Raw genomic sequence first — 24,176 nt, 5'->3', positions numbered from 1 at the left:
TTGACCTATCTATAAACCCTGATAATTAATGATGAGTTTCTGATATATATGTCTCTTAAAAAGGTAAAAAGTAATATTTATTTGGAATCATGCATATTTAAACATTTTGCCCCTAATTAGGATTAGCAATTTCAAGAATTATATGCTTTTCTTGAAAGCAAACATAAAACCACAATTTATAATTGCATGCTGTGTTACTGAAATATATTTTAAGCTAAGCTATAGGAAACTTGCTAAAATAATTGTGCAGATTTATTGCTTCTAAGGTATCAACTCTGGAAAATGGAATAAGAACAGGTAGGAATAGGATAAGAAATAGGAGTTGCATGTTTGAAGAATGCAGTGGCAACACTGTCTACCAAACCAAACCAAACAAAAACACTATTCATTTAAGCCAAATTTAACTTAGGTCATTCTGGGAATAAAATTCTAATTCAGTTCATTACACACATAAATTTTTAATATCTATCATGAATTATCCAATGTATCTCTGGGATACAAAGAAAAAATATTAAACAGACTATGTCCTTATATTCTTTCATTCTGCTAAAGGGATAAGACGTACAATTGTGGAACTGAATTGAAGCAAAGCAAATTGCATATATATAGCTCAGGTTCAGGAAGGTGGCTTGGAAAGACAAACTTTTAAGGTCTGAATAGAATTAGGAAAATGTTCAGCTGCTGGGACAAAAGAAAAATTTCAAAGAATTTTTCCCATAATTAAAGAAACCTTACATATTACATGTTATATGAATAGATATCTTCTATAAATAAAATTTAATAAATCAACATTAATTACTTATCCTTTTGACATATGAAAAGTAATGTTGGCTACCTGAAAATTCCTGGAATTTCTTTCATTTGAGAAATTGAAAATAATGTTAAGTTTATTTTACTATGTAATCTTTATTTAAAAAAGTTACTCTATGAACTTTCAGTTATCAACAGTATTAATGTACAAAATCATCAATTGTATACTTGCCATTGAAATTAAATATTCAGCCAGTTCATGGTGATCAAATAATGACACTCTACAAAAAATAAAATAGTCATTATAAGGATTATTTAAACATTTTAAAAGCAACCCTTCATAAATTAGAATTTATTTAAATTTTTAAAATTTTTAATAAAATCTCTCGTTTTTTGAGCCTGAGTTTCCTTATCTTGAGAAATGCAGATCCAGTGGTTACTCAACATGAAAATCCCAATACTAATCACAATTGAAGATTTGCCTCTCTCTGTTTTTCTTAACATAATAGTTTTCACTCCTTCTTAGGTTGCTCCCCTCCCCTAACTCCAAGGTGCTCACCATATTATCACCAGACTTTCTATGATCAACCAATTAACCCTACCTAATGCAACTCATAACTCTCAAAATCAAATGATCTATAGCTTCAAATTCTTTATCATCAGGCACTACAAACAAAATCTTATAAAATTACCAATGGTTATATAATGTACCCTTTGTTTTAAGCCTTTGGTGAAGTGGTTCTGACTATTTCTATCCTAGTTCTGACTACTATCCTGAAGATAGTTTTCAGCTTATCAATGTCCTTTCTAAAATGTGATGCCTGAACTAAACACATTACTGAATATATGATGTGACCAGAGTAAAGTACAGTGGAAATGTCACCTCTTTTATCTAGAATACTCTGCCTCTTTTTAGATAAACTGGTTTCTAGCCACATATTTCCCATCATACACTTCAGAAATCATTTTTTTAAAAAACAAATTATATCCTCCCCCATTATCAGCTTCCTATTTTGCTAATGAGAATTATAGATTCCCCATATCACTCTCCCTTTTAGATGAAACAGAAACAAAATTAGAGTTGAGTAAGATCCACTTTCCCCATATTATTTCATTTTCCCAAAGCAACTATCATATTCCTCTTTTAAGTGTCTTCTTTACACTAATATATTTTGTTTTTAACTCATGAAAACTGACATTCCTTTACTTCCCTTGCCATCTTCACTTCATTCTGAGATTTAACACACCTGAGATTTAACACATCTGTCAGGATTGTGCTGTTCTTTGGTTTTGATTTCTCCTCCATTACCTTCCATTGTTTATGTTTTCTTTATTTTTTTTAATTTTAAGTTGTTTAGTGATTTCTCCTTCTATACATGTTGACATCTGATTTTCCTCTTCAACTGGATTATTTTTCATTGTTTGTTAAAATAGTACTTATTCCTCATAGGTCAAATTACAACATTGAAATTTCTTCCATCAGACTCTAGTTATCCTTCGTCCAAATGCTTTTTGAAATTTTTTCTCCTCCCCAAATCATCACTTACCCCCAAGGTTCCTGACATTTTTATCACAATAACTGTTTCTCCTTGGTAAAAATCAAGTTCAAAATATAAATTTTCTTATCTTGCTTTTTGATGAACTTGAAGTTCTTAGCTTTAAATCAGAAAACTTGACTTTGGATGTCAACTTCACTACTTAATTTTCCTACTTCAAATCATTTTTCCATATTGGCTATGTGTTTCTCTTTCTGTAAAATTAGTAGATTGGATTAGAAAACTTCTAAGCTCTCCTCCATCTTTAAATCTTGGATCCTATGATCCTATATCATACTACTAACCTATGGAAAGTCTTAAAATTTGGGGGTCACTTCTTCCAGTTGTTTTGGAAACCCACAGATCCCATGAAATTCCATTTAGAAATGTATTCAATTCTGGATGAATAGAGGCTGTGGTATTGTGAGGCTCAAATGAGAGAACTGATATGAAGAACACACTTTTCAAACCTTAAAGTTCTATTTGTAAGTCAGTATTTGTCTAGTCAGTTACTAGACCTCCAGTGTGCTAATATCTTCCTTTCCTTAACCTTCTTTTGCACTTCTGGTGAGCCTAAGAAATATAGCGTAATAAAAAGATCCACTGACAAATATTTAAACAAACTCCCAGAAAAAAATAATAAAATTTATGTGTACATACTTCTCATTTAATCTGTATTATTAATTCTTTCCTAAGTCTAGACAATCAAGCAAACAATAAATCAAGCACAGTATCTAACACATGATTAGTTTAAAAAGTTTATTGACTGATTTATATTGTTGATTTCTGGGGAAAATGCTCACACTGAAGATATAATAATAGGTTCTGTAAGTCAGTGGGGAGTGATTCTGACACACCCCTCTCTAAAGTCTCTTGTTAGGGATCTTATGAAATGTCTAGAAAAATCAAGTGTAGCCTCAATAGGACATGGGCAGTCTTAAAGAGATTTGGTCATAAAGAAATTGATTTTACTAAAGGATATCTCCTATGTGCATTCATACCAAGGGGTGACCCAGGACTTTGTCAGATTGGAATTACTTTAGTCCGACATTATATATTCTTGGGTTAGCTCAAGATACTCCAGGCTATTTCAACCTAACCATGGAGAGTATGAATCTGATCTATGATCCTAGAGAAGCCTATAGCCAATTATCATCTATTATGAAATAAAATGCATATTTTGAAATTTCACACTTAAAACTAGAGTATTTTAAAAACATTGCATATAAATGACTGCGTTACATAATGTGGAGGTCAACCATGAATGACTGCTCAAAAAAAAAAACTAACTTGGCAAACTTCTTTATATAAAAAAGTAAGTTTTTTACCAAAATCAAAAGGCTGACTCATATATATCAACCTAAAAAGAAATTGGCATAATTAACTCACATTTACAGAGCATTGCAAGTTGGCAAAACATCTTACATAGACTCTTGTTTGAACCTTAAAGTTCTACAAGCATTATTGTCCTCATATGAAGAATTTGAAACTCAGAAAAGTTAAGCCTTTTCTAGTTCCCCTTAATTTGGGATTTTTCCCTTTGAAGTCACCTACAATTTGTTGTTCAATCACTTTTCAGTTGTGTCTGATTGTCCATGATCCCATGTGGGGGTTTTCTTGGTGAGATACTAGAGCACTTTTTCTATTTGTTTCTCCAGCTCATTTTTATAGATAAGGAAACTGAAGCAAACAGGATTGAGTGAATTGCCCAGAGACAGGTCTTTCTGATTCTAGGACTGATATCCTATCCATTATGTGTCCTACCTACAATTGTTGATTGTATATTTTCTCTCACACTGGAATATCAATTCTTTGAGGATAGCTACTAATTTTGCTGTTCTTTGTATCCACAGTAATTAGCAGATAGTATACACTTAATAGAAATTTGTTGATTTGACTTAAACTATTTTTCCATGGTCATACAACTACTCATTATTAAGAGTAAGATTTGAGTTAAATGATTATCTACCATTTATATTAATGAAAACAATTATATTATGTGAAAAACTAGATTAGGCAAATTACTTTTTTTATAACTGATTCTGACCATCTAAATTTGTGAGAATGGGGTCATTACACAAAATGCAAATATTTCCTAACTTTGGGGACAAATGATTCAAAAAACACAGCTGAAATTTAAAACAAAATTAGCTACTTACAAAGATTTAAATATGGAGACCACTCAACTGGTCTTGTATTACCAAGTCTTACCTTCTACTCCAACATGTCTTTTTCCTGTCACTCAAATGTCTATCCAATATCCGACTCTCTATCCAATTCAATACTTTTTAACCACAAAAATTCTAAATAAAACTAACAAAACAATTCATATAAGGGAAAGGATAAAGGGATCAGTTTGTTATCAGTAAATGTTAATTAAGCAATACACACAAACATATGCAGGTGAAAAGAAAATAGATATTTGTTTAAATACAAGGAGCTATGATTAACATTTCTACTTTTAAAAGTGGGAAAAAATTTCCTGTGAAAGTGAAGATGAGAATTTTGCCCCTGATCATAAATGAATAAGAAATTTGGGAGATTTAGTCAGAGATTATAGTCAAGACTATTTTACATAGGCTAATTGTTCCAAAGGAGTCCTTTATTTTTTTCTAAGTAATATACAGTTCATTTCAAATCATTCACTGGTATCAAAATCTCTATGGTATTTGCCATTAGATGCTTCTCTTTTGTGAAAACCGATTTAAATTTCTACTTTGATTCCAGAAAGAAACAATAGCTCTAATTGACTAATTAGGATGAAGCTTAATTGTCCATAAAATTATTGAACCATTTGCTTTATTGGTATAGTCTTTTTCCTATAAGGTGAATTTGGGAAAGTAAAGCACAAACATCATGGAACAATGACCAGTAGAAAAAAAAAAGAAAACTTCTTACCTGTGAAGTAATGTCTCATTATTTCCATCTACTATATTAATAATATCATCCCTGCCAGAATAAGAGGAAATCATCAGTTTTACAATCTCAGTTGCTCCTTGAGTGGCAGCAAAATGAAGAGCTGTGCATTTTCCATTCTATAAATAGGATATTTTTTAAAAAAAGAAAAAGATAAAAGAAAGTTATGTGTAGAAGGTAAGACTTTAGTGATAAAAGATTAGCTCAGTTGGTCTCCAGTTTCTGTTTTCAATAAATCATTTTGCTTTAAATCTTAACTGTGTTTTTTGGAGACATTCATCCTCAAAGTAAAGGAATTTTGTATTGTGTAGAATGACCTTATTTTCACAAATTAAGGTGGAAAAATCAGAATTTCGAGTTAGGAAAAATTAAAATTTGTTTCATTCAGTTTTTCACATAATATAAGAGTTTTCATTAATATATCTTGTACATAATCATCCAGAATCTACTCAAATATTTTTCATCATGGTAAACTTCCTATTTAATCAGATCATCCATTCCACTGATGGACATTTCTTGTAAGAAAACCATTTCTTTGACTGGCCTAAAGTGCATCCTCAATATAATCTTCCTATCCAACCCATTTTTGCCTTATTAAGGAATGCATAAAAATAATAACATATTATCTATTATGATAATTCATATATTGGGATATCACTATTGTAAAGAATTATATTAAAATATTGATTACCTCAATCTTCCTTTAAGAATCCTTTTTGGGAATGATTTTCAAACCCATAATCAATCTAATACACTGATCTTTATATTAACTATTTTTTCCCCAGAGTTTTCATTTCATTATTGTAGGGAGCTCCTGGTGAGGAATATCCTTCCTTCCTTCCTTCCTTTTGTTTCAATTATTCTTCTGCCCTCAACCAATGCAGATCTCATTTGCTCTTCTTCCATTTAGTCTTAGAACAATACCCAGGGAATTAGAACATTAAGTGACTTTTCTTAAATTATTTAACCAGTATACAACATAGGCAAAATTTAAATCCAGGTAATCTTAACTCTAAGGTTAGCATTAATTCCTAACTCCTATTCACAACACCACATTGTCTTTGTTACTAAGCTTTCTAAATTATGATATCTAGAACTGTACTCAGTATATTACATATGGTTTGATGTGGACAGTAATTTTACTTCCCTTGATCTAGACATACAGCTTCAATTAATATAATCTAATGTAAATAATGCTTTAATTGCCACAAATATGTTATTATTCATGATAAAACAAAATAGGCTGATCATTTAGTTAATTTTTAAATCCCTTTCTACTTCACTTTGCCACATAACATCATAACAGCAGGACTGGTTATCTTTTTTTCCTTCTGAATTCATTATTTAGAAGCTATTTTGTGTTTCAAGAAATCCTATTATACACAGGTAAAGCTGATCTTTTGACTTTATTTTGCTTTGCTTAGGACCCATTTGTTGCTATATTCATTTACTCCTTGCTCAGTGACATGGAACCCCAAAAACCATTTGAGGAAAACAATTAACATAAAGAAAATATATGTGATTAAAAAGTATAAAAAATTACCTCCACTAGTTCAATCTGTGCGCCATTTAACAGACATAATTTAATCATTTCTAAGTCACCACTTTGAACAGCATAATGGAGAGGGCTTGAATTTCTATTATTGAGAAAATTAATTTGATATTCCCTGGAATATCCTTGACCTTCACCTTCATAAGAAAACCAAAATGCATATTATTTAAATATACAGTGTCACAAACCATGAAAAGTAAGGATAAAAATCATGCTTTTATACATACAGCAATTATTATCAACAAATAGTATGAATTGCAAACTCCATTAAAGAAATAATAGGTTTATTATTGCTGTTTACTATATAAATGCCTTTACTTACCAAACTTTAACAGCATTTCTATGCATTTCTTGGAACCTGAGAATGCAGCTAAGTGCACTGGAAAACATCCAAATTTGTTTGTTTTACATATTTTTGCCCCATTATCCACCTGAAAAATCCAGAATGAAGTCAAATGATAGAATGTTCAGTAGAAAAATGAAGAGAATGAATGGTGGTTCTCATCTATTCTTATACACAATTTAGTCAGTATTAAGGTTCAAGTACAATAGTTAGATACAATGTTATGTGAAAAATATGTAAGAAAACCTTCAGGAGACTAGATAAAACAATTAAAGGGATAATTCTAAGAACCAGGGTGGGAATCTGTCAGCATAATTAAAAATTATCAAAAGATAAAACAAATGAGGTAAAATGATTATCAACTCAAACTTAAAAGAATCCTTTTTTCAAAACTTGAGCAAAATGAAGTCAGTTTTCAATAAGATCATTATTCTGTTTTGTTCATTAATCCATTTTAAAACATTTATTTGCCTATTCTTGTTATTATTCAAATGAATACCATATTCAGTTAAGTTCCTAATTCAAAACACTTATTCAAATTAAAACATGCCTGTCAATCAGCTAGGGCTGTTGCGAAATCATAGAAATACTTTCATGGAGAAAACTTATATTTAGGCAATCAGTATCATCTACTCCTTTCCACAATACATTTAACATAGATTGGTAGTAAACAAAATTGATTGGGTTTGTAAAATTAGTTTATTTCAATATTTTACTCAGTAGTGAGAAATAATTAATTAATTTAAAAGTGGACTCTAAAAGAGAGGAAGAATATAATCTATGATACTAGATTATCTACAAAGTGCCTTTTGTGGACCTGAGCATCAAATTAGTCACCTCTCAGGGAATATAAAGGACTGCATAATCCTTTGCTTTAGGATTTTGTTGATATTCCTTTTAAAATATGACATCTAAATATATACAAGATAAAGAGTCATTCCTCAATTGATAAAAGGTCAAAGTTTTTAGAAGAAATTTAAGCTATCAATAGCCATATGAAAAATGCTCTAAATCACTGATAATCAGAGGAATGAAATTAAAAGAATTCTGTAGAACTACTTCACAACTATCAGATTTGCAATTTGCTAGGATGACAAAAAAAAGAGGAAAATGACAAATATGGTGGGGGGTTAAGCTGTGAGAAAAGAGATTATTTTGGGACCTAGTCTAGCCATTCTATATAGGAATTTTGAAATATTCCTGAAAAGCTATGAAAATGGTACTATTACTACTATGTCTATACATCAATGAGATCAAATAAAGAAGGAAAGAACATATATAATATATTTACAGTAGTTCTTTTTGTGATGTTAAAAAATTGGAAGTCAAATGGATGTTCATCAAAAGAGGAATGATTAAATAAGATATATATGAATTTTGTTTTCAGGTCAATTTTCAATCATGCCTGGCCCTCCATGATTCTATTTTAGGTTTTCCTGGAAGAGATATTGGAGTATTTTTGGCATTTCCTTTCCCAGCTCATTTTACAGATGAAGAACTGGGGCAAAAAAATTCAAAAATTTAACTGGAGTCACATAGCTAGTAAGTGTCTGAGGTTATATTTGAAATCATGACAGTCTTCCTGATTTCAAGTCTAGTGCTCTATCCACTGTGTCATCTAGTTGTCTCAAGTGAAAGTAATGGAATATAATAATAATACTGAAAATGATAATGAAGGGTGTGTTTTCAGGAAAAAATCAGAAAACTTGTGTGAATTAATACAGAAAGATATGACCAGACTCAGGAGAATAATTTATATAATGTCAGCAATATTGCTGAAAATAATAATCAACTTTGAGGGGGCAACTAGGTAGCAGAATGGATTGAGTTCTGAGCCTGGAGATATCTTCCTGAAATCAAATCTGGCCTCAGACACTTATTTGCTTGTGAAACCAGGTAAGTCTTTTTTCCTTGCTTGTTGCAGTTTTCTCATCTATAAAAGAAGCTGGAGAAGGAAATGGCAAGTCTTTGCAGTATCTTTGCCAAGAAAACTCCAGAGTCAGATATTACTGAAAACAACTGAACAATAACGAATCGATTTAGAAAGACGTAGTGACCGATCAAAATAGTGGCCACCCCAATTAAAAAGGAAGAGCTCCAAAGAGAGAGTTTATAGAGTCAAAGTGAAAATTGAAGCATATTTTCCTCTTTCTTTTTGACATGGCCAAGACAGCAATTTCTTTTTTCTGACTATTCATATTTGCAGTAATTTTTTTCCTTTGCTTTCTCAATGGATGGGAAGTGTGAGAGGTAAGGAAGAGAATTTAGAACTGAAAGTATAATTAAAAGTAAGATAAAATTTAAAATAAACTAAAATGATTCCTAGTCTTGAACACAAAGTTCAAATGTGTTTTGACCAGAATAGGATAGGATTAACATCTTATTTTGGACACTTTGTTTCTATTAAAGCAGTCCTAATTTGTATCAGCTTTGTAAATAAATGCACCACCATATTAATTCCTACAGTGGTCAACTAAAATCCCTGTATTTTTCTTAGTCATTGTTGTTAACTGTGACAATGTAGTTGGTATTCTAAAGTAGTTAAATTCATGAATCTCTATCAAATTTCATTTTGTTAGTTTTGTATGCTATCTCTTCATTAATTAAAAAAGACATGAACTATATGTGATCTCATATTTTTCTAACTCTAGGTATTTTTAATCTTATAATCTAGGCAGTTGAGATCTTTTTGGGATCTTTATTCTATCATTCAATGTTTTACCTTTTTCTTTCTACAAAGTTCACAGGCTTGTCTTTTTTACCCAAAGAATTAAAAATGTTGAACAGAATAAAGCTCAATAAAAAGTCAAGTATCAGATATCTTCCTTTAGGTCAGAGCTGTCCAACCTTACTTTTAAAAGTTTCCATTGAAACAACAGACAGTATATTTTCATTTGCCATTTTAGTGAGAGCTCTGTGGTAATTCAGTTTCATTTACTAAAGCATTTAGTAAACCCACAGGTGGCTACATAAAATCACCCTGCAGGCTACATGTTACCCAGGGCTCATTTTGGACAGCCCCACTCTAGGGTGTCAACTATTCATTAGTACTCTTAGGTATGACCATGATTCCAGGTATTAATATAACCAGGTGGACTATCATTTGATATATACTTTCATTTCTTTGTCTTGCCCACAAAGATATTAAAAGAGACTTCCCCAAACACTTTACTGAAATTTCCTATGAGAGAAGTATTATTATTATTATTATTTCCCTTTTGAAGCTTAAGCAGAGGAGTTAATGACTTGCCCAGAGTCAACAGGATACAAAATTTCTAAGGTAGGATTCAAATTGATGTCTTTTTGATTCCAGGTCCAACACTATGCACTCTATCACCAAACTGCCAGTATTACTTCCTTTCAGAAAATGGTCATAGTATTTTAATAGGATAGTAATATAAATTTGACTTCAAAAAAGTTGTAATAGCTGCAATAAAAAGAATGCAAAAGAATCTTTCAATGGTTGTGAGAATGTTAAATGTCTATCACATGAATTAAAAATAAAATCCCTTCTAAGAGTATTTTCAAGATGTTTTTGGTCACATCATATATGTAATAACCATTAGCAGCATACACTGAACTAAAACAGAAACCAATGAAAAATTATTATACAAACCAAGAATTTTAGTGCTTCACTGTTATCTTTTGAGCAGGCCAGCATCAGAGGTGTGTTTCCATTTTCTCCTATCAAATTAACATCAGTACCATTGTGCTCAATCAAAATCTATGTAGAGAAGAAATAAAACTGCCAAGAATCAAAATTACAACTAATTAAAGTAAAACTACTCAAATAAGTGTTCACAAAAAGCTCTATTTAAAAGCACGTAGTTCAAGTAGTAATTTTTTACAGTTGTGGAGTATGAAGTCTATCTGTGGATAATGGTTATAGAATCAAAGAAGTTCAGAAATGGAAAAGATCTTATAGGTCAGTTAGACTTAAGTGTCCTTTCATTAAGAGAGTCTAGAATCAGGAGGGAGGAATATGTGGTTAACTAGTCTTCTCTTTAAAACCATACCATTATCTGATCTTTCAACAAGAATCTATATTTGGACTAAGACATGAATCAATTACTTTTATAAACTGAAAGTTAATGGTCTATCCTTTTGAAAATTCATTTATTGCTGGATGATTCAGAAGGGTATACTGAAGGTACCTGTTTGCTCAGGGACTGGGAACCATATCAGTTCTACAATCATACTAGGTATTTCTGCCAAGTTGAAAATACTACCAAAGTTACTCTTAATATGGATCCTTTGGTTCTATTTTGGGATGGATCTAAGCATATGATTTTCAGATCTTTGTATAGTATCTACCTCTCCTAACTCCAGCCTCATATCTCCAAATATCTATTTGACATCTCAAACTAGATATCTCAGGCATCTTAAATTCAACATATTCAAAACTGAACCCATTATCTTACTACCAAAATGCTCCCTTCTTCTTAACTTCTCTATTACTATCAAAGGTACCTCCATCATCCCAATCACCAAGGTTCTCAACCTAAGTGACATTCTTGATTCCTCAATGTTTTACTCCTATATTGAATCAGTTGCCAAATCCTGTTATGGCTATTTTATAACACCTCTCATATTACCCTCTTCTCTTCTCTAACATTGACATCCTGGTGCATGCCCTTATCAAATCACAGCTAAACCATAGCAATATTCTGATATTTGTTCTCCTTCCCTCATTTCCCCACTCTAGATCATCCTTCACTCAGTTGTCAAAAGTGCAGATTTAATCTTATCACTCTGTCACCTCAATCAACTGTACTGGCTCTCTATTGACTCTAAGATAACACAGCTCCTTCCAAACTTCCAGTTTTCAGACATTTCACTACCTACCCACATGCTCTGTAATCCTTTAAGACTACCTTTCTTTTTATTCCTCAGACACTAACACTCCATCTGACTGAGCATATTCTGTCTTGTTGCCCATGCCTAGAATCTTCTCTCTCTCCATCTTCCTTTTGTCCATTCTGTGGTTTGAGTCAAGACTCAGCTAAAACCCCACCTTCTTTTTTTTTAGGTTTTTGCAAGGCAAACGGGGTTAAGTGGCTTGCCCAAGGCCACAAAGCTAGGTAATTATTAAATGTCTGAGACCAGATTTGAACCCAGGTACTCCTGACTCCGGGGCCAGTGCTTTATCCACTACACCACCTAGCTGCCCCTTGTAGTTCTTAATAATAGTGCAAAATGCTAAGCCCACTGATCTTAAATCAATGCTGTATTTTCTTGTTTGTATATAGTTGCTTGTAGAGCTTGGTAAGTTGAAATTATAATATAAATGCTTGCTGACTTGTTGACTTGACTCCCTAGATGTAACTGAAATCCCTGTTATTCTTGGAGATTAGATCTCCAGATCTTTTTCTTGTTTAGTCCACCAACTTGAATGTGAAGAGATGAATAACATATGCTTCTAGAAGAAAATGATATCTAATAATTATATAGAACTTAAGCTGTACAAAATACAAATGTTATGGAGATGGATGAAGACAAATAGAAATGAAGGTATAAGACAAAGAAGGAAAAGAGAAGCATGAAATAGAATAAAAATACACTAAAAATATGGCACATTATTAGAAAATCTTACAAATTTATCTTTGTCTTACTTTGAAATTGGTATTGTTAAAATGCCAACATTGTTGGTTAGTTTTCAAAGAAAAAAATGAAAATTTGTATTGTTTTGATCCAAATAAATGATTTTTGTCAGTGTAGAAACTCATGCAACCATTGCAAATCGACAACTTTCCTGGAAATTTTCTTTAAATTTTAAATTTTTACTCAATTGTGATTTCATTTGAGTTGGAGATCCTTCCCCTGAGGTAGAGTGGTACTTGCTATATCTTAGAGAATTGGATAGTGATGTGCATGCTGTCACACAGACAGGATGAATCAAAGTTGGACCTCAAACCAAGGTCATCCTGAATTGAAAGCCTATCTACTATCCATAAGGTCAGGTTGCCACTCCATGGCCTATTACTTGAGGTACCAGTGACAATAAGGTGAGTTACTATTTGTAGTTGTTGTTTTTCTTAAATCAGAGAATATGGCTCAGGTTACAAAATATGGTTCTTTCTACACTGATAGGACTCTATTTCAGTCAATGACATTCTATTGTATTGCTTATGGAGGTTCATAAAATTCTTCAGTAACGTCAACTTTAAAAAATAATTAATTTGATTATATTTTCCTCATTTTAGAGGTGAACAAATGAGACTGGGAGAGGGTAAGCAATTTATCCTTAATTGCAGTTAGTAAATATAGGATTATCTTCACTCCATGGCCAGCATTTTTTTGTACATGGATGATGATATCACTAATATCATAAGTGAAAAAATGGCAGAGACCATAAACTTTCTGTATCTTATTTGGAGTAACTTGTATATACAAGTTTAAAACATACTATAGATAGTATGCATCCAAAATGTTGGAGATATTCTTTTTTGTCCATCTAATATGTCATGGTACAAATTCTATCTTCCCTCCCTTTGACTAAATGACCATTTCATCTTCTCTGCTACCTCCAGGATCAAATATAAAATCATCAATTTGGCATTCAGAGACATGTATAATTTAGTCTTTTTCTTACACCTCCCAGTCATCTCACATCATACTCTTCCAACATACACAGTATCCAGTGACACTGGCCTTCTTGCTGATCCTTGGAATTTGACTTTTTCACTAGTCATTCCTTATCCTCAAATTATGATATCCTCATCACCAACTTCCTTCAAATACTGGCTAAAATCACATCTTCTATATGAAGTCATCTTTCTTCATGCTCTAGCCTTCTCCCAAGTTATTATCATCAACTTATCCAGTACATATCTCATTAGTACAGTTGATTACATTTTATCTTCCTCAGTAGAATGAGAACCCATTATGCCTTATTTTTTATCTGGAATGGTTTACACAGTCACTGACAATAACAAGTGCTTGTTGATTTGAATTGATTTCTGAGTTTATTAGTTTTTAAAGAAACATACTTGTGAAATAGAAAATAATATGTTAAATGATCTTCTGTCCTGTGTGATCCCATTCCATCCTTTTTCCTGTTTTCATGATGATGATGTGATGCTGTCAACAGGAAATGATGCTATGGATGATAAGTTCCAAGAGCATTGAAAAACAACATTGTTAATCCCCATGCTCTTGAGAGGGTAATTTATCTAAGTTGTTCAGAAATGGTACTAGTCTCACAATTTCTATTTATTCTGAGTTTGACAGCTCAATCTGATTCATCTGCAGACATCCACATTTCAAAAAAGGATTCATGAAATAAAACTACCTACTCACATTCACACAGTACACACACACACACACACAGACACCACATGCATATATATACAAATACATCCAAATTTCTGATGGTAGCCTTACCTTCACTATTTCATTATAAAAATATTGAATAGCTAGGTGAAGGGGTGCCATCAAGTTGTTGTTGCGAATGTTTGGATCAGCTCCTCTGCTAAGAAGAAACTTAACATTTTCAATCTGGTTTTTTTCAGTGGCCCAGTGCAAAGGGGTATTTCCTAAAATATCCAGTATGTTCACTTCTAGAAGGAAAAAAAGCAGCATAAAATGCAAGCAATACATTCTCCTCTGCCTATACTACATAATATATAAGAAATTCAAGAGACCTGGTTTCTGGGTAATTAAATATTTTTAATAATCATGCAAATTGATAATTAATAAAAGTGGTCAGTGGCATTCTCAAATGTCAAAGACCCCTTATGGAAGTTCCTGAATGCTTATAGGTTCTTGGAACAAAGGATGTTCCTGTCTAATGGCAGTCATCTCTAGGGCTGGAGTGGGGAAGGAAGAAAAAAAGGAAAAAAAAAGAATTTTACATGACAATTGTGATGCCTTTTTAAAAGGAATAACAAGTTTGTATAGTAGATTTGCATTTTCACGTGCAATCACCTTTTTATCATGGTCTATTGTGGAAATGCTTATTTATTCCTGCATGCAAGGCAATCAGGGTGTCACATCACAGATAGTACATGTCAAGTGTCCGAGGCTGGATTTGAACTCAGATCCTCCTGACTGTAGGGCTGATGCTTTATCCACTATGCCACCTAGATACAAAAGAGTGACCACCTCTGCTCAGACCTTAGAACATGATGGGCCAGAATTCACCTTACATTAAATTCCTTGTAAGATTTCCTATTTGTAAACTAGAAAAACTAGGGGCTAACAATTCCTACCTAGGATCAAAAAGCAGGTGCCCTGGGAGTTTGAGCAATCTCACCCATCAACAATGAGTGATGCTGGTTTGGCCTAGGACAGAATGAGGAACTAGGAAAGGGAAAAGCACCAGATCTCCCCAAATATTAATTATTTAATAATTATTTCTCTCAAATGACATAATAAAAACACAATCATCTTCAACCCTCTATCAACAAGTTACCAAGTGTTTCCTGAATAGCTATTGAACCTTCCATACTGAGGAAGAGAGTGACTAGCATAAAGGAAAACAAGACCTACGTTTGCCAAAGGTAGAGACAATTACGTTTGTTTCCCTGGCAAGTTTTCTTTGTGTTTAATTTGGAGAATCAGGAAGCAAATATCTTTACTCAAAAATATTTCCTATTAGATATTTCAAAGAGGATTGAACCTAAATTTTTATTCTATTTACATAATTTATACATTGTAAATATAGTATATATCTTCATAGTCAAATAGATTTAGGGAGAGATTATGTAACTGACTGTTGAACAGACTTGTTATTTCATTGGTGTCTGGATCATTTAAGGAGAAGTTCTCTTTGTCAAAACAGATTGGCATCTGCTCTGTATGTTAGAGTCTCAAGTAGTTGACCCAAACAGCAACATGTTAAATACCCTGCTGAGAGCTGGTGTGTTGCCAGAAGCAGGACTGGTATCCCAGGTATTCTGAGTGAGGCCTCTATAGGCTATGCCCTACCTCTCAATTAATTGCAGATATATAAGAATATATGCATGCAATATATATCTATATATGATATACATATTTGAAACATCATAAATGTGGGTCTATATATGTGAACATATACATATATATGTATAATTTCCTTATGTCTAAGTATATAATGACTAATCATTAATGTAGGACTTACTCTAATATGCCTATAATGTCACTGACTCTCCAGGACCTACTAGGTCTGCAAGTGGATTTGTTCTTAATAGTCTCTATATCTATCATGAATATGCTAGAGGGATTTGGTTCATATTCTTTGCAAAAATTCATTTTTTCCTTCACTTACCTCTTCATCTAACCAAATTTGTACAATTGAGGGGATATCAGCATATATTGTCTTGAGGGGATATCAGCTGATATGGAATAGGAACTGGTTAATCTTAGTGTTTATAAATGTCAAAAGCTTGAGTTACCTTCAAATGAGGAGTCATTGATAATCATCTCTAGTAGTTCAATTTGATCTTGCGCAGCTGCATGATGCAAAGGTGTGGCATTCAGTTCATCATATTTATATAAACCATCACGATTCTTCATGATGAAACTCTGTAATCTCTTTACATTTCCTTTGACAATAACCTAGTTTTATATTAAAAGATGATCAGTGATATACTAAAAACATTTATTGAAATAGAGAGTTTAAAATAAAAAAAATCTACCTTCTCATTACATCACAAAGTACAACTTAATCCCCTCAACCTAAATGGGATTATCATTATCTCAAATTATTTATGGTACATTTGATACTATGGACGTAATATGGGGGCAACTATGTAGACTACTGGATGGAGCATAAGGTCTGTAAATCAAAGAAACGCATATTCATGAGTTCAAATCCAGTCTCAGAAAATTACTAGCTTTGTGACCCTGGCAAAGTAACTTAGTTGCCTGCCTCACTTTCCTCATCTGTGAAATGAACTGGAGAAGGAAATGGCAAAAGTCAAGAAAACTCCAAATGGGGTCTTAAAAAGTTAGACTCTGGGGTGGCTAGGTGGCACAGTGGATAAAGCACTGGCCCTGGAGTCAGGAGTACCTAGGTTCAAATCCAGTCTCAGACACTTAATAATTACCTAGCTGTGTGGCCTTGGGCAAGCCACTAATCCCCATTTGCCTTGCCAACCCCCCCTAAAAATAAATAAATGAACAAACAAACAAATAAGTAAATAAAAGAAAGTAAGACTCCAACTTCTGCCCAAAACATAATTATCTGTCAAGATCCTTCTCAAGTAGACTTGACTGACCTATCCATAAACTGTCTGACAACCAGACTAAATCGATATTTCTCTCTCTCTCTGTGTCTCTCTGTTTCTCTGTCTCTCTCTCTCTCTGTCTCTCCCCCCCCCACACACATATAAATCCATATATATGTTTGTGTGTGTGTGTGTGTGTGTCTCAATGTATACATCTTAGCTTTCCAATGAGAGAACTTGGGGGGGGGATTGACCCTCTAATGCTCTCAAAATCATACCATCCTTCCTATTAATTTAAAAACGATTGAGGATAATAATAATAAAAGCTAGTATCATTATAAACTTCTAGAAATTGCAAAAATACATCTGAAATAGAGTTTGGTAATAAAGAGATGAATGAGTTTGCCTGGTTCAAGAATCCTTAACTAGAAGTTTGTGATAGACTTCAAGGAATCCATGATTTGATAGGAAAATCATATTTTATTTTCAACAAAAATTAAATGAAAGTTATTATTTCCTTCAACTATGAATTGAAAAACAAACATTCCTCTGAGAATAGTTTCCTAGGCTTCAAAGGACTGCTCAAGTGGGTCTAAGACACAGAAAAGGCTGAGAAATCCTAGTCTAGATGGACTCTAATTCCTTACAATTCTGAGATTCTATAATTTTATAATATGTGCCAGTCAAGGATTAGAGCTTGAAAGATGTAGGGACAGTGCACTGGTGGATTGGGGACAGGTATCTTTCAGAACATCCTCCTAGAGCTACCCTTCAGGATGTAAAGATGAGGTGATAAATTGCTTGAGACTTTGGAACATGGTAACATTCCTAAACTTCTTGGATATTTACTATGTTGTGGCTCAGTGATGAAATGATTTGGTGTTTTAGGTTGATATGGCAAACCTCAAGTAGTAGTTCTCTGCTAACTGTTGAGGGCCATGTGTGTGTTTGTGTGTGTGTGTGTGTGTGTGTGTGTGTGTGTGAGAGAGAGAGAGAGAGAGAGAGAGAGAGAGAGAGAGAGAGAGAGAGAGAGAAGAGAGAGAGAGTTGGCAGGAAGAATGAACAAATAAAAAACATACCTTTCCATGATGAGCTATTTTAAGGATAGAGATGCTCAAAATACAAACTCAGAAGAAAAGAATGACTCCAAAACAACTATAAGGAATGTCTCAGAGGAAAATAATCTTGGGCATAATATAACTAGAATTTCTGGAAGAGATGGAAGAAGACTGTTTGGAAAAAAGAGAGAGAAGTGAGGAGAGAGATAAGGGGGGGAGAAAATACAGGGGAGCAAGAAGAGCAAGAGAATAACAGACTGAGAGACAGACAGACAGAGAGACAGAAAGACAAAGGCAGAACCCAAGAAAGACAGTCACACAGATAGACAGAGACATACAGAGGGAAGATACAATGTATGTCATGGTCACACTAGGTGAAAAGGATAGCCTCTTCACCACCACAAGATGACATGTGGCATCTAGTGTAGGGACTTTAAGTTATCATCACATTAAATATTTAAAATATTTAAAATACTACATCAGACTTTATCTAATATCCACAAACCAAACCAAAACTGCATTCAAGAACCCTAGAGACAGTGCTGGAGTTGGAGTCAGAAGGGACAGAGGCTTCAAAGAAGAAATGAGATATTTGATATGGCACATCCTAATTTGCGGAATGAAGCAAATTCCTTAATCTGCTAGACTTCAGCTCAAGTTTTGTCTCTGACCGGTTCTGATTCTGTGACCTTGGGCCAGTCATTTGATCTCTTAATGCTCTTGGTAATTCTCTAAGTTGCAGAGAAGTGGCCACCTTGTATTAGATGCTAGTTCAAATTTCCCCCCAGTAACTAACTTTAACTTGGCAAAGTCACTTACCCTCTCTGTGCCTTAATTTTCTCATCTCTAGAAATATTAGTAGAGGGGTTTTTCTTCATCTGAAGGTTTACTAAACCAAAAGAGTATACAGTCTCTCTGACCCCTACTCTATCAATATAAATTATATATTATAGCCATTTGCAAAATAACATTATTTTTTAGTTTTAAATGAGATGAGACTCCTCTCAGCAGTTCAGAGAGTTAGGACAACCATATTAGACTGTCTGTACACAATGCTATTCCCCATCCAGAGGAAGAAAAAACAAAACTAAAAAATCTTCAAAATCTGATGAACCCCCTATAAAAATTATCTCTTATGTATTTATTTCCCTTAATCCTAATTCCTCATACTGAAAATGACTAATTCCTAAGCATGTTTATCAAAAATATGTATCTACAATGTTAACCTGACTGTCTGCTGCTGAGGGGAGGCGGGTGGGAAGGGAGGGTGGAAGGAAATTTTGTAACTTAAAAATATACATATGCATAGGCATGAATATGGAAAAAAAAACTGTTTAGTTTAAAATTTAAAAAAAAAGATGACATGAGATTTTTGGGAAAAGAGAATTGAGTCTTTTTTTTTTCTCCAGTCCCTTCTTTTCATCAAACAAGTGCCAATTCTTACCAATGCATCCTGCCCACCAAAACACAGACTTTTTCCTCAGGAAAAAGTTTCTTTGGAGTAAGGAAATGAAAGAAGTTAATAAGCATAGATTTTATTCTTCACAGCATTCCTGTAAAGATGCTCCCAAATTCTATGTCAAGTTTTGACTGTGCTTGTCACATTCCTCTACTAATCCAGTTAACAAACCTTTATAATCTTATGTGCATTCATTATTAGAGAAAAAATGTCAGGAGGCTGACAAGTAAAATCATTGAGAGGGAAACTGATAATCTCATTTCAGTTCATTGCTGGGCCCCTGTTTATGACAGTAATGCAAGGATTTGTACTGGAATGGTGTTTTGGACATTAGGAAATATTCCGTATGAAAGAGATATCTTCCTCCAAATCTCTCCCTCTCAAATACAGTTGTCAGGAACTTCTGAAACGGTTCCTCAAAAAATTGTTTGGGTTAAAGGTCAATATGGTACTGTTCCCCTACTCCAATTATACATTTAGAAATATCCGCCTACAAATTCATACAAAAAACACTTTCCTTTTACTCAGAAAGCCAAGCATGCGTTACGTACTGGTGCAGCTCTGCTGGAGGTCACTGGATTCTCTTTTCTAAACAAACAAGCTTGAGTCCTTTCCCTACCTATCGAAACAATTTGGACCGTCCCCGGACCCGAAACCTCGGTTGGATCATTCCCTTTTCTCCCATCCTTAAAAAGTAAGGCTAGAGCTAGGACCTCTGGAAAGGGGATGAGGGAGAGAATGTGAAACAGGAGCAGAACTTCACCTGTGTTTTCTAATCTTACGGACACCTAGGCAGCACCTTCTCGGTTTTCAAACCAAGACTTGCGGACTTGCCTTCTCGGAAAAGTTCTGAAGGAACTGTTGGAAGCTCACTGCAGGCATGGAAGGGGATTCAACATGCAGTGCATCTTCCTGGCAGCTGCCAGTCCAGTCCCCCTTACCTTAAACACATCTTCCTCGGAGGCATCCATTTGGTCCTCCACCCCCTCGTAGGCAACGCCCTGGGCTTCTACATTCTCCGTGGTGGCCTGCTGGACTACTTTCTTCACTTTGCGCTTCATTGCCCCCGCCCGCCCTGGGTACAGCTGGTTGGCGCCTGCGCTGCGGTGGCGGTGGAGACCCAAGAGAGGAGAAAGGCAGCTCTAGGGAGGGACCTGCGGAGCCTAGAGAGGAGAAAAGCAGCTGTAAAAAAAAAAAGGCCCGGGGATGCTCAGAGAGGAGGAAGCAGCTCCGAGGACAGACCCAAGCTCTCCTGAACAAGCTCTTAGAGAGCGCAGTGGCTCTATTGAAGGACAGGGAGAAGACCAGGATGACAACTTCAACCAGCCTCAGGGGGCTGCAGGGGAGAGAAGCAAACATCTGCTGGAAGTTAGCAGCTACAGAAGTCTTCTTTCGGGGGACAAGTCAAGTTGGAGGTGGAGGTTCAATGAAGCTTTATAGTCCAAGATACTTATATACAGGAGGAATTACTTACCCTCCCCCTCCCCCTCCTCTCTTGGCATAGAAGAGGAGGGTGAGGGGTGTGGTCAGGAAATCAGATGCTATTCAGTTTTCAGGGGTCACAGGCTCTGGGCTGCATAGTACAATACCTCCTGTCCCATTCTCAGTGTGGCTTGTGTTGTGTGTGTGTGTGTGTGTGTGTGTGTGTGTGTGTGTGTGTGTGAGTGTGTGGACAGTTGTGTACAACGGTATGCAAATGCCATCTTTCAGAAGGCTCCTAGAGAAATGTATGTTTTGTTTCCTTGGGGGGAGTCACGGGTCTTTGCGTTAAGCCATTTCTTCTTTATAATGCCTTTAGGTGGGCCTCCAGATTGCTTCATAATGGAAGTGGATATACTTTTTGATGTACTGTGCTTTTAAAATCTAGGGAGAAATCTTATTCTTACCACTGATATGAGGGGGAAAATAGGGAGGGAGCTTCTCAAAGGAAATTGCTTCAAAGAGGTTTATTGAAACCAATACAAGTTTGTTGGGAGTCAGGAAACATGGCTTCTAAGATCTGACATGAGCTATGCGACATAAGATCACATATTCTTAGCTGATTTCTATGATCCCTTCCTGCTCTCTATATGACATAATTTGCTTTCTATTACTCCAGTCTCAAGGTGTCAGTTCCTGGAAAAGAGAAATAGTCACATCTTAAAAGATTCTTATTAGATGTATCTATGAATTACAATAAAAATTCTACATTAAGTAATTCGATTTAGATACATTTAGAATGAACTTTGCTTATAAAATTAACATTTAAAAAATTTTATACCATATGAAATCAATAACATTGTAGAATGAAAGTGGGAAGACTTTCTGCTATCACATTCAACAAACATTCTGAACTCACATGATCAGCCACAATTGAACAGACTGTCACTTGACTAATATAGTGATGTAGTTTTGATCCTTTTGGAAAAGGAGAACAGGAACCAACCAACATGTAACAAACATTTATTAAGTGATTACTGCAAAGTAATGTGCAATTTACTGGGGGTATAAAGCTAAAAATGTCCCTACTCTCAAGGAGCTTACATTCAATTGGTTATAATATTTAGTAAAGTAATTAAATACAATATAGTGAGAAAGAAACACTAACAAAAAAAAAAGGAGAGTGGGAAAGACTTCCTCTAGATCTAGGAAGTGATGACTAGCAGGAAGTTTTGTGGAAGCTAAGGCTTCTAAAAGACTTCAAATTTGCTTATTTTGATCTGAGAATGGAAGAGTAAGTTGGTAAATATATATATATATATATTCTGACACATGCTAATTATGTCTTAGTTACCAAATCCAATTACCTCATTCTCTGTAGCCTTTGACATTGCTGATCATTCTTTCTTCCTTGAAATACTCCTTTCTCCTGGACACTCTCCCCTGATTTTCTTCTTTCCTATTTGAAACTGCTCTCTCCTGGTTTTCTTCCTACCTGTTTGGCCATCATCATTCTCAGTTTATTTGCTGAATCATTTTCCAGATCATGCCCTTTAACTGTAGGTGTTGCTCAGGATTCTGCCTAGTCTTACTTCTCTTCCCCTCTATATTCCTCCATTTAGTGATCTCAGCAGCTCACATGAATTTAATTACTATCCCTATGCTGATTCTTAATTCTACCTTTTGTACTCTAAACTCTCTACTGACTTCCAATTTCTCATCTTCATCTGCCTTTCAGGCATCTTAAACTGAATGATTAGTATTCATCTTAAAATAAATATGTCCCATCCTCTTATCTTCTCTATTATTATGGAGGGCAACACCATCCTCCCAATTTTTCAGGTTTGCTCTGTAGGAATAAACTTCAATGTCTCCCTGTCCATCATGCACTTTAATAGAGCTGTTGTCTAAGGCCTTTCAATTTCACTTTTGCAATTTCTCTTTTCTAACACTACTTCCACCTTAGTGCAGGCCCTCATCACCTCAAACCTTGATTGCTGCAATAGCCTGCTGATGAGAGACTTGCCTCAAGTCTCTCCCATCTCTAGCCCATCCTCTGTCCAGCTATTAAAGTAATTTTTAAAAGTCCATTTTAGACACACACTCTCTCTCTCTCTCTCTCTCTCTCTCTCTCTCTCTCTCTCTCTCTCTCACATACACACACACACACACACACACAGCAAATATAAAAATGTTCTGTTTATTATTAAGAGTCCTTCATCAACTAACCCCCCCCCATTTATCATTTCAATCTTCTCACCCCTTATTATTCAACTCTGTTCCAGTGACACTGGCCTCCTGACTGTTCCACAAAATACTCAATTTCTGGCTCTCTCTTATACTTGGAATACTCTCCTTTCTTCACTCCAATTACTAACATGCCTGGATTCCTTTAAATCTAAACTAAAATCATACCTTCTACTGAGATCCTTCCCTAAACCCTCTAAACTCCAAGGCTATGCATGTTTTATTTTCTTTCCTATTTATATTGTATAAAGCTTATATTGTATGTACACTATTTGTTTGCATTATTTTTAGATTCTACATTCCTTGAGGGAAAGGAACTGTGTTTTGTCTCTTTTTGTGTCCCTAACATTTAGGACATCACGTGGCATATAATTAGATAATAAATGTTTATTAATCAATTCTTAGAATTGATAAACTCTTACTGAATCCATGCCCTTAAGACTAGGAATAAGGAAGGTCCTGACTTAGAGATCATTTCCAAACAAGAGAAAAGCCCACTCTCAACTGTCTTCCTCATGAGGTTTTCAAAGTTTCTGAAATATTTTCTACTTAAAATTTTCTTATTGTTTTGTTCTTACATTTATATATATAGATTTATAAATATTTTATATACTCAACTATATATTACATGTATACTTCATATGCTTTTTATAGTATAAATGCTAGATATATTTGATATACTAGCTATAATGTATATGTACATAGATGTATACTATGTGTATATACACACACATATGTATGTTTTAGGT

General features: G+C 34.3%; 1 protein-coding gene across 1 annotated transcript in view; it reads right to left on the bottom strand.

Annotated features, from left to right (window-relative positions):
* Positions 1–20,822, bottom strand: part of TRPA1 (transient receptor potential cation channel subfamily A member 1) — a 53,637-nt gene extending 32,815 nt beyond the window's left edge. Inside the window, exons 1-8 of the mRNA XM_074202052.1 lie at positions 20,703–20,822; positions 16,471–16,633; positions 14,480–14,655; positions 10,713–10,820; positions 7,076–7,184; positions 6,745–6,890; positions 5,184–5,320; positions 983–1,031 (exon numbers count right to left, since the gene is read on the bottom strand). Coding sequence (XP_074058153.1) covers positions 983–1,031; positions 5,184–5,320; positions 6,745–6,890; positions 7,076–7,184; positions 10,713–10,820; positions 14,480–14,655; positions 16,471–16,633; positions 20,703–20,822 — 1,008 coding nt within the window. The remainder of the gene's footprint in view (positions 1–982; positions 1,032–5,183; positions 5,321–6,744; positions 6,891–7,075; positions 7,185–10,712; positions 10,821–14,479; positions 14,656–16,470; positions 16,634–20,702) is intronic.
* Positions 20,823–24,176: the final 3,354 nt, after the last annotated feature.

This window comes from Macrotis lagotis, chromosome X, assembly GCF_037893015.1.
Source record: "Macrotis lagotis isolate mMagLag1 chromosome X, bilby.v1.9.chrom.fasta, whole genome shotgun sequence".
Classification (NCBI taxonomy): Eukaryota; Metazoa; Chordata; class Mammalia; order Peramelemorphia; family Peramelidae; genus Macrotis; species Macrotis lagotis.
This window is presented reverse-complemented; position numbering and strand designations above follow the sequence as displayed.